This window comes from Zerene cesonia, chromosome 1 (assembly GCF_012273895.1).
Source record: "Zerene cesonia ecotype Mississippi chromosome 1, Zerene_cesonia_1.1, whole genome shotgun sequence".
NCBI classification, from domain to species: Eukaryota; Metazoa; Arthropoda; class Insecta; order Lepidoptera; family Pieridae; genus Zerene; species Zerene cesonia.
Genome location: NC_052102.1, coordinates 11,133,947 through 11,146,026, shown reverse-complemented (window position 1 = coordinate 11,146,026; position 12,080 = coordinate 11,133,947). Strand labels below are relative to the sequence as shown.

The 12,080-nt window shown below is 35.6% G+C and overlaps 1 protein-coding gene across 1 annotated transcript in view; it reads left to right on the top strand.

Moving 5' to 3' along the window:
* LOC119838850 (beclin 1-associated autophagy-related key regulator) overlaps positions 1-11,626 on the top strand; it is a 21,948-nt gene extending 10,322 nt beyond the window's left edge. Inside the window, exons 2-8 of the mRNA XM_038365027.1 lie at positions 5,536-5,728; positions 6,701-7,123; positions 7,193-7,320; positions 7,710-7,854; positions 8,072-8,143; positions 9,054-9,171; positions 9,787-11,626. Of these exons, the coding sequence (XP_038220955.1) occupies positions 5,536-5,728; positions 6,701-7,123; positions 7,193-7,320; positions 7,710-7,854; positions 8,072-8,143; positions 9,054-9,171; positions 9,787-9,888 (1,181 nt within the window). The 3' untranslated portion in view covers positions 9,889-11,626. The remainder of the gene's footprint in view (positions 1-5,535; positions 5,729-6,700; positions 7,124-7,192; positions 7,321-7,709; positions 7,855-8,071; positions 8,144-9,053; positions 9,172-9,786) is intronic.
* The last annotated feature ends 454 nt before the right edge of the window (positions 11,627-12,080 follow it).

Below are 12,080 nucleotides of genomic sequence, written 5' to 3'. Positions count from 1 at the left end.
AAAAAGTGACGCCATAAAAAACCTTATAACTCCCGCTCTCCCCACCTGCGTTTATCACGGCCGTGTAAATAATTCCTGGACAGATTTATACCGTCGTCAACGATTATGGCTCGACGTAAGTTTCTATGGGAACTCTTTATCTTTTCAATTTCATCTATAACATATTGTATATATCACTTTGCTTGGAAAATTTCTCACAAATAGAGTGCTACGTTATTCTTGAGTGACGTCATTTATTTTTTTAAACTGTGCCCAGATCCGCCTGAGGGGAGCTAAGGCGAGCTATTTGTGGTTATTAATATAACCTTATTTAATTGAACAAAACACGCAAATCTATATTGGAGCTTTATATCATCAATTAGGTTATGAATTATCGATATAGTCATACTCTACGCTACTATACTGTAAATATAGGTGCTAAAAATTAATACAATATTTTAAATAGACTTTTTGTTAAAATCGACTTTATGTTTGCGTGTTTGTTGCTTGTTGTTTGTTGAACCGACTCCTTTAGACTTGATTTTGACCCACTTTAAACCGGTGGCGGGTTTTGACTTCTTACCGGTTCCATATAATAATTTCATCAGTTTATCTTATAATCCTGATTAGGAAAGCCAGGGTTCAATAATTTCCTTACACATACTTGGTACAAGAGCAGAGACCATATCATTAATTCTATCAGGTTTTAAAATTTGAACATAATTTATTATGAATTCCATTGTCTGGAGCTATCATAACCACATTTACATTAAAAAAACTCATTCCGTGGTGAATATACTCTAGAGAATGTCTGTAAAGGAGATATGTTCGAGAAAGTTCGCGTTAGGGCACAATATTTCCCGCCGCGACAAATAATGAAAGTAAATAACTATTTGCCGGCTGTGGAGCTGCTGATCGAACCGTAATGATACCTCTCATAACCGCGGGAAGGACACCACGAAACTATCTCTGGATGAGGCAATGGATATTGAATATATTCTATTATTGATGAACAAAATACATAAAATGTTTGCTAAATTAACTCCAATTTGCGACTATTACTTGAATCTACTAATATAAAAAGGTATTTGTAAATAAAACCAATAATAAAATAAGTAAATCCAATAATTCGGTCGTGGTAATCTTATTCAATCTTACTACTAAACGGATTTTGCTCTTTATACACAATACAGATATTTACAATGTTAATACCAAAGTATACAGTAGTCTGTTGTGTATGTGGTGTGGAAGAAACCACGTGGTCCAGATAGTGGAATTATACCAAAAAAATAATGTTGTTTATTCGTAGCGCGACAATTGTTTATCCTTAACAGCGGACTATCGTTCCCTCTTTATTTTCTTTCGTTCATCTATGTTTGAAGAAGGTTGATTGGATAGTAATGTCCCGCGAAGTAACACCCAAGTCTCTGTGATCGATACGTTTGCCATATAAAATAAAATGGATTGGAATTAAAAATAAACGTAGAACTATTGTGTTTTCGGTGTCTGTTCAAAAAGAAGACAGGCAAGCAGCTGGTTTAAATGTTAACATATATAAATCTTGTTATACAAAAACCTTCCTCTTGAATCTCTTTAAAAAAACCCATCAAAATCAAAGCACAGGGACTACATAGGGATAGATGCGGGAAGCGACATTGCTTTATACTATGTAATGATTTGGAGCTTTATGATATTCTTAATGTTAAGGTATTGCTTGGATCAATAGATAATATTTTCAGATTAAATAAAAACGTGCATATGTTAAAAATAAATATTACATCTCCATTACTTTAACGTAATGTAACGTAACTTAGAAAACATTGGACGTTTAAATTGATGATATCTTCAATTTAATGTCGTCCCTCCAATGCGGCCATAAAATCGTTTTATAACAAAATCTAACGATCTAAATTCAATCTTATTTACTGCATTACAGGGCGAGTTCGCTCCACTTACAGTTAACTTTAAATGAAATTGAACAAATAAAGGCACTGCGAACGTACAGTTTAACTTTTTAATACGTTTTTTACGCTGGTTGACGTTTAGGCAAAGTGAGTAGGGGCGATTTTGGAACGAAGTTGCGATCTAACAGTTTAATGAAATCATTTCAGTTTTATAAGTGTGATATGATGTTAGTTTCGTTCGGAAATATGGATATCAAATATGCGATTCATTCTTACACTGTGAATAAATAAATGTATCAGTCATTTTTATAAATGGAGATATTAACTACGATATGTACTTAACTGGACAAGTAGAAATCAAATGCGACTTATCTTCCAACTTTATATTATCTTAATATAAATGATGTGGTCATAATGTGTTCATATTGAATAGTAGTTTTATGGCATACTTGCTGCGCCCCGCGGTTTCCCCCGCGTGAGTCCATATCCCATAAGAATATCAGGATTAAAAGTGGCTTTATATGATATTCCAGTTGTCCAGCTGTCTACGTACCAAATTTCATTGCAATCGGTTCAGTAGTTTTTGCGTGAAAGAGCTACAAACACACACACATCCTTACAAACTTTCGCGTTTATAATATTAGTAGGAAGTAGGATTAGTAGAACTTATTATACATCTCAATTTAATTTAGCATGCAATAAACTTCAAAAAATACCAGTTAATCGTCTCGTGCATACACCCCCTTAAAATGCATTCATTGTAATAATATTTTTGTTGGCAGAACGTATTTAAAATTGGATGAATTTGTAGAGTTAATAATAACTGAGAAGTGAAACTTCCATTTCAAGTAAATGTTTTATTGAATTAAGCCGAACCTTCCTTCATCGTTAAATTTTAATTAAATTGCTAAGGTATATCTTGCATTGTATTAATTATTATCTACAGTCTTAGTTATTGTAAAAGGAAATATTTATTTTTATGTTCACTTCATAATAATACGTTTTTCATGTTATTTTTGAGGATATTCGTTCACTCAAACAAAATCAGTCTGAATCGAGTACGAGTGGGTAGACTATTTATATATTGAAACGTTCGATGGAAAATTTTGATAACCTTTTGTAACCTAATGTTGGGTTTAATAAAAAATCACAAACGTATAAACTTACACTACAAAGAACGGATTAAGATACCGCAGTGATTGTATAAATCATTTTTATGCGCCCCCGGGCTGTGCCATAAAACCTTTGGCCCATTGTCCCGGGACATATTCCCTTACAAACCACAGACTATTACACGGCACATTTAAAAACACCCAATGTTCTCAATTATATAAATGTGTGGTCCGTTCTCGTATTTTTACAGAGAAAAACCGTATAAATGTGAGGTTATATTGTTTTAAATACTAATTATGAAGTAGTAAGATTACCTACATTTCTGTTTCGTTCTTCGTGAAAAAATGTTTTTAATCTTGAAATATATTTAATGTAACAGCGCAATATTTTATATTTATTTTGAGAGAGTCATTTATTTAGAGTACCTATTGCAAGTATTGTAACTACGATTTTATGACTTTTACTCTTTACTCACTTTCTTTGATTTTAGGTCGATAAATATGTTAATATTTTTTTATTAATTTTTAATCCATTAATTTTTTTTTTATTGTACAGCGAAACAGGCATTTTCAGTTTCATTTTCCGATATTTTCAAAAATGTACTGTATAAATAATAGATACATACAAGTAATGAATTCAATTAAATTAACAAATTCCGGAACACAGCGTCCTATATTTCCATCATCAAATATTTCAAAGTGTTTCAATGTGTGCTTCTGCGGTGAGGGTGATTTTTTTCACGTGATGTGGTGAATTATTAATTCCATTAGCAAGCCCGCAATCACAGTCTCTAACGAACGGACCGCCCGTCGCATATTCCACACGATTTTAATAAAAACCCGGGATAAATTAAGTGGTCTCCATCTACCTGACGGATGTTATTTTATGGAGCGTTTCCGAGCACTCGCTCCTTTCCTGTGCTTTTACACTATCGCATCATATTATTATCATATTATCAACGCACGAAAGAATACAATTTACATACAGTGGGTTTTAAACGTTTATGTATACTGACTGTAAGTACCTACCTACATTTTATAAAATACTAGCTGCGCCCCGCAGTTTCATCCGCGTAAGTCCGTATTCCGTTGGAATATCAGGATAAAAAGTTGCCTATATGTTATTCCAGTGGTCCAGCTATCTACGTACCAAATTTCATTGCAATCGGTTCAGTAGTTTTTGCGTGAAAGAGCAACAAACACACACACATGCTTAAAAACTTTCGTATTTATAACATTAGTAGGATTACAAAACTTCTTAGCAATGACATCGTACTATATCGTAATTTAAGAACGCGAAAGTTTGTAGTTATGTATGGATGTTTGATACTCTTGCACGTAAAAATAGCTTATCGCATCTGAATGAAACTTTGTACAAATATAGATTACAGTCTGGATTAGCATATGGACTACTTTTTACCCGGGTAGCACGCGAGTGAACAGCTAGTAATATACATGTGGACGTGAATTTATATCCAGCTTTATTGAAGTGTCATACAAAAAATAATATATCCTACTCCCTTATCACAAGATTTCTTAAATATTTCTATTATATTAATAAATGCTGATATGCTTTTGTTGTTTAATGAAATTATTTGATTAATCTTGAACTTCAATTTAACGTTGACGATCCCTAATAATATTAATTTATATACGGGGGCGTCCATAAATTACGTGAGACATTTTTTTAGGATTTTTTTGATTATTTTATCTAGTACGGGACCAACGTTTTGTTTGTATGTGTTTATTGTACGGTTGAGAAAAAAACTTAGTATAACTTTTTAAACATGAAAATTCGAATGGAATTCACTATATATATAGTTTATAACCCAAGAATGAACATAGAATTAGAAGATTGTTTTTATCCCAGCAATTCCACGGACTACGCTGCCAAAGCCGTGGCTATAGTCGAAAGCTGGTCTACAATAAATAATAATTTATACCAATCTAGTATGACATAGATTCAAATTTACTTTATAAAATCATCCTATATATGACCTAGTAAACTTTACTTTTACCTTTTATCATACGAAAATGTAAATTATCTCAAAGACAGCAAAGTCTTAGTACTAAGGTCTCGTCAGTAATAGTATTTTGAAACGGAACGCTAAATATCACATAGGTAGACCCTTTCATCTTGCATAAACCGTAATATGTATATATATACATATACATATTAAACATACATATACATACATACATACATATTACGCCATCTATGTTTGATTACTGTGACTATTTCATAACTAGCATCCTGTTATGATCTTTATTTGTACATAAATTTATCGCTAGATGTCGTTTATTGGTAATATTATTGTTAACTTATTCGTTATTTTCTACACACTAAACAAATAAACTAATACTATCACTTATATTAAGATATCAAATGCTTGTCCGTGATGAAATAGTAAATATTTGCTGAGCTTGTCAATGTCAATGTCGCTGGCGGATCTGTCATTTACACCTTTCACTCGTCACAGCTGAAAGTGACAGGTTTTTGTATTCATTTCCAATCGCGGTTTTGCAATCCAATGTTTGAGAAATTCGTAATAGTGTAGCGATGAGTTATTTAGCGGAAAGTGAAGCGCCACGGGACTTTAGAGTTTCCTCCACAGAAAGTGATGGACATTATACAAAATGTGTTCTTTGCTACACGGTTAAAAGAAATTTCTATTGCGCAGAATGTGTGAGAAGTGGTAATTTCGTGCACTCGTCATTGCCTTATTCAGATAAGTAAGATTTTTGCATTTTTATTATTTATTATGACTCATAGTTTTATATACCTAAATGAAGGTTAATGCTGTAACCGTTTATTTATTATATGAAATTAATATAACATACCTATATGTACTCACGCCGCAGTTTGCGGAAATAAACATATGGCCTCATAGTTTTAATTAAATTACATTTCCTTGGATTTGTTATCATGCACCAGTAACCTATAATTGATAATATTGACAGAACACTAACATGCTACTCGGAACAGAGGATAGATTTGAAGCATAAATAAAAAAATTCATAAGAATCTCACGTAAACAGTTCTAAATTTAGTACATAGACATAACATGAAGCCCATTGTTGAGTATGAAATAGATGCATATAATCTGCTCCAATAATTGATTTATTGTATGGATATCATACAAAGTCTCATACAAGAAATCATACTTTTTTTATTCATATCCAACAACAAGACAAAATGCATCACACTGACACATGACTATGTAGAATGAGTATGCTTCATTCCTTTATTAATTCAAGATTTATCTGATTATTTCTGACAACCATCATTACAACAATATAATACATAATATTATTACGTTAAAATGTAATATAATTAACAGAACAACTCATTTAGTTTAATTTTTAGTTTTATAGCATTGAAATGCTTTTTATAAATGAGAAATTTTGAAAGAATAGAAAAAATTTGATCATGAGGCAGGATTCGAACCTGCGTTTCTTGCCTAACCGTAGCAACGCCTAGCCTCTCGGCCACCCGTGATCCTGCCACAGTAATCGAATTTCTTCTACTCTTTCGGTTTCATGTGCCTAGAAGCTAGGCGTTGCCGAGAGGCTAGGCGTTGCTACGGTTAGGCAAGAAACGCAGGTTCGAATCCTGCCTCGTGATCAAATTTTTTCTGTTCTTTCAAAATTTCTCAACTCATTTAGGTATCATATAGTATATATTATTATCATTTCAACTTTCAGATTCTCCGACAAGCAAGTAAAGTTAATGAGATTAAAGTTAAATAGGCAGCATATATTGGACAGATGTGAAAAGTTGCTAGCACCAAAAATAAAAAAGGACATCCTGGTGACAGAAACAAAGAGGTCCAGGGACAAGTTAAACTTGTTACGTTTAGCTATAGACCAAAGAAAGGACAATATTAGTGCAATAAAAAAGGAACTGAGTGATTTAGTGACTTATAACAATGAGTTAAGGTTGAAATTGCCAAGGTATCAAAAGCGAGTGTCGAGCTTGGGAAAGCATGCTCAGTCACAACAATTTGAGCTGCAAAAGAAAATCAGTACGTTCAATGATCAGGCGCAGACGCTGGCGGCATTGAGGCGCTCTAGAATACGGCAGCTGACTAGATATATCTTCCCAGTATATATCAGTTATGATTCCAGGTACGATTTTAATACAAAAAAGTTTGTAATGTTAATGACTCTATTAATGGAAAATTTTATCAATTACAGTGACAGCATAGAAGATATGGAGTTTGTTGGTGATGATGCTGAGGAAGAACCACCGAGAAGACCCCAGCTGCACATTGTAGCTCCATATATTGATGTTGACGGGGACTATTCTAATGTTCAGGCTTGGGGTAAGTTAAGACATCTGTTCTGACATTTGATATAACAATGCATATATATTTTATAGAGTAAATATTTATTTGGATATTTTATCAAATCCTTCATATTAATATTATTAATGCGAAATTTTTTTAGGATGTGTGTGTGTTTGATGCTTTTTCACGCAAAAATTACTGAACCGGTTGCAATGAAATTTGGTATGTAGATAGCTGGACAACTGGAATAACATATAGGCAACTTTTTATCAAGATATACCTACGGGATATGGACTTACGCGGGTGAAACCGCGGGGCGCAGCTAGTATAATATGAATTTTCATATCTTTTCGTTGATGCGTACACAATTTTCTGTTATTCACTAGAAAAATGTATGATAAATTGTCAAATTGGTGTCGATACAGCGTCGGCGAAGGCGGAGGCGGGCGGCGTGGCGCCGTGGGCCAACCCGCTGCACCGCAGCAGCGCCGCGCTCGGCCTGTGCGCGCAGCTGCTGGCGCTGCTCGCCTGGACGCTCGACGTGCGCCTGCCGCACGCCATCGCGCTCGGGTCAGGCTCCAATCTCAGCCCGCTATGTATTTTTTCGGTCATTTATTTCCATTTGAATCCTATTCCATCCAATGACGGCTCACAAGTATGTAACTGCGTTTGTAACTACGCGTACCTTAAAGTTTTAAGTGTCGTAAAGTACCAAAAATGGTTTTGTAAAATTAAAAATGGAGCTTCACGTGATATACTGACGATTGTAATCTCCGCTCGTTTCCAGCGAGGTGGCGGAGGGCGGCGCGCTGCGCTGGCGCTGGGCGTGGCGGCGCGTGGCGGCGGCGGGCGGCGCCGTGTGCGCGCGCGCCGCGCTGCGCGCCGCGCCCCCCGCGCGCGGGCTCGCCGCGCTGCACGCGCTCGCCGCCGCCGCCGCCGCCGACGAGCCCGCGCTCGGCTGGTGCGTCCCCCCCACACACCGCAGCTCACGTCACCATGCGCGCCAACACGTAAACACAACACACAAATCCATTCAAGACACTTACCAAACAATAAACTACGACACACATTACACATAATATGCCATAAAAAAACAACACCGAAACATAACACACGCGACACAACACTTCTGAGACGCCATGTAACACAATAACTGACACAAAATACGCAAATACTGACAAATAATACAAGTTACGCACGGCTCGTGAAACCCACGATACAAAAATTGTCACACCCAAGAAAACTCATCGCACTCGTCACATTATACATAGTACAAGCTTCACCATACATAATCCACACGTAGCAACGCGGTTTATACGCCATTCAAAGGGTATCACACGCCGTGCAACATATTACACAGGCAAACATCACTGGGTCTCTAGACAAAGAATGCATTACATTCGAAGGTGTCTCTAACTTTGTGTATCTTTAACTTCTTTATATAAGTATAATTATGTAATTAACATTAAGGTTTAATGAGAATAAAAATTCTAAAAAATAAAAAGATTCGCCCAATTAACAGATTAACTGAATACACTTTATCACTAGGTCAATTTAATTATTGACTGGTTGATATTGTAAAACGAAAATTAATAATATAATGTACAACCGCCACCGGGCAGAAATCACACACACACATTCGTGAATTCTTATCTTTAATCATGAAACAACTTCGCTAGTGCGTCTCAAACACGATCAGCGCCCTCTATTGACATTTACGTGTTAAAACACATAAGACATGTCCATTAAAGTACGTGGTGTGTGCGCAGCGTGCGGGCGCGCGTGTCGGAGAGCGCGTACGCGTCGTGGGCGGGCGCGCTGGGCGCGGAGGCCGAGCCCGACGAGCCCGAGCCGCCCGAGCACCTCTCCTGGCCCGACTCCGCGCAGGTGCGTCCCACCTGCCCACCTGCCCACCTGCCCACCCCCTACTGCCTAAACCTCCTCTCCTTGTCGCCCTTTTCATTTTCTCTCCTGACCTGACTCCGCGCAGGTTCTACCGTCCCACTTGCCCACTCTCCACTTCCTAAATCTCCTATCCTTGCAGCCTTATTTTGTGGGGAAATCTTGCATACCCACGGCCCTGAAAAGGAACAATGAGCTATGTCGGATTCCTACCGACTAAAACCCTCACTGTGTTCTGTCGAGCCTATTATCTTAATTCCTCGATTTCCATAAAAACCTAATTTACCGTCGCTATCGTATAAAATACTATTACTGCCTGCATCACTGCTATATATATATATACATTAATAAATGACTGATGACTAATTTAATAATTAAAATTTGATGTTTTGGTTTTCATACTGTTCTTGTAGATAGATTATATTCAAAAATTATAAAACACTAAAGCGGCTCCTAGTTATCCGTTAAGAAAACTACTGAGTAGTGAAAATAACGATCGTTCAGCGATTGATATTTTAGTGAAATGTGGACAAATTAAAGTGATACCATCGTTAAAATCTCTGCTTTGCTCTATTACATGAAAACATGTGGCCATTGCAGCTGGAGCTGGAGGAGGCGAGCAGCAGCCCGCCGGCCGCGCCCTCGCTGGTCACCTCGGCCGCCGCCTCCATCGCCTCCATCTGGCGCGGCTGGAACAAGTGACACACACACTCTCAGACACACACACACACACACACACATACACACTCGCACACACACAACTGGACTCTCGTTTCGATCACGCACACATACGATAATCCCCAACGCTAAGCGGCCGGGCTAAAGTTGTCACTTGTGTAACCCTACTCATGTATGTTCTTAATACTCTGGTAGAAGCGATATTATACGTTCTACTGGAACTTTTCATTCGTTTACCATTCCAATATGAATAAAATAAAGATGTGTGCGCACACATCTTCTAACCACACAAACACACACACACACACACACGCACACACACACGACGCATACGCAAATTGAAAGTACATTCATTGATGCATTAATTTTAGAATTATTTATTTTATTTGAGTAAATTGATACGTTCATGAACCTATTTAATAGGCATGCTTTAACATATTAAAACAATTGTCAATATAACTGCGATATATACTGAGTTTTAATTACATCAAATTATATAAATGTTGATTTAATAAAGCTAAAATAAATTAAATTACTTAGAATTTAATTCCCTCTGGAAGTTATTATATGGCAATAATCCAACAATGACAAAGTTTAGCGTCATTTTATTGAGCATATACCATAGACCTATCAGCACTTAGAAAAACTATAGTAATAAAAATTCACTGGAAATACAAGTATTCACAAAATCAAGAAGCACGAAAAACATCAGTCACATAGTAATTAAATGGATTAGAAAGACTTAACTTTGAACCTTATAATAAAATAATTTTAGCTTATACCCAAATAACATTAACTCCTCCCACTTCCAAATAATGGAATGTTTCTTAGTCATATTTTAATTGTACATATATTTTTTTAGTTTGTAATTTAATATATAAAATAGCGTATATTGGTCTGTTTTAATTTTCAATCTTGTCAATTACGGGTATAATGTGATACGGACAAAATTGTGGGAACTGACGAAAGCTGCAGATTGATAAAACTGCGAAAAAAAAATCTCAAAATGAGTCTTATAAGAAACTTATTATTCGTTTGTTGATCTTTAAGTCGCATTACATTATAAACTGTGCCAAACATAAACAGAGTGAATGAGTAAGCAAGCTATATGAATGCTCATGCACGAGAGAGACAACATGCGAATTCGAGTAAGTCTAATGTCAGGTGTCTGTTGGCGCGTATTTTGACATATTCTTTGCGTCTGAATGAACTCTAGTTATTTTGACTCATTTAAATATTAAGGGACAAAAAATGGTTCTGTCTCTTGTCGTATACATATTTCATATGTATTTATGATTGGATCAAAGATATATTACAGTTTTTCCCCGCAGACCACATACTAAATCGTCAATATGTAAAAAAAATATCTTAATTATTTTCAATTAAGTCATTTAATAATATTTAATCGTTTTGTGTCACAAACTTAGTGCCAAGCACTTACTCTGTACTTCGAATGTGACGGGGCTTATATTTCTAGCAATACGAAAACTTCTGAAACACTAGCACAATTGCTTACATGCTAATGCATGCCGTTTCACATAATTCAAAGCAAAAGAAAGAGATGGAGTATTTATTTTCCATTTACCTTGCAATTTGCAATAATTACAGTGTAGTTGTTAAGATTGCTTTATGAAACATACTGAGCGTGTTTTAAGCTTTAATATTGTTGAATATAAATATATATTTATAGACGTAGATAGCGAAATTGAGTTTGTTTATTTTGTGATTATGTAAATAAATTTTTGATCTTTTTTACTCAGAATGTGTTTTATTTATTGGGTACCTTCTTAGATCTAGCTTACCTCACTACATAGTATAAAACAAAGCCCTTTTTTCTGCCCTTTGTCCCTATGTTCGCTTAAATCTTTAAAACTACGCAATGGATTTTGATAGCGTTTTTTTTAATAGATAGAATGATTCAAGAGCAAGGTTTATATGTATTATAACATCTATTAAACTACTCGGAATTTAACGCGTGCGAAGCCGCGGGCAAAGGCTAGTTGAGTATGTTAAAAAATAGTATGCCCTAAGATCATTATTTTTTACGTGAGCCGATTAAGTAAGAGTAATTAAAGCTTAGCAATAATACAAATATAAAAATATGTCTGTATGAACGTTATCATGGGTAACTCGCCCACGGAAATCAGAATTTAATTTAAAAATATAACAAATCTGTAAAAGGATCTCTCAACATTAAAAATCTTAAAAAAAATAAC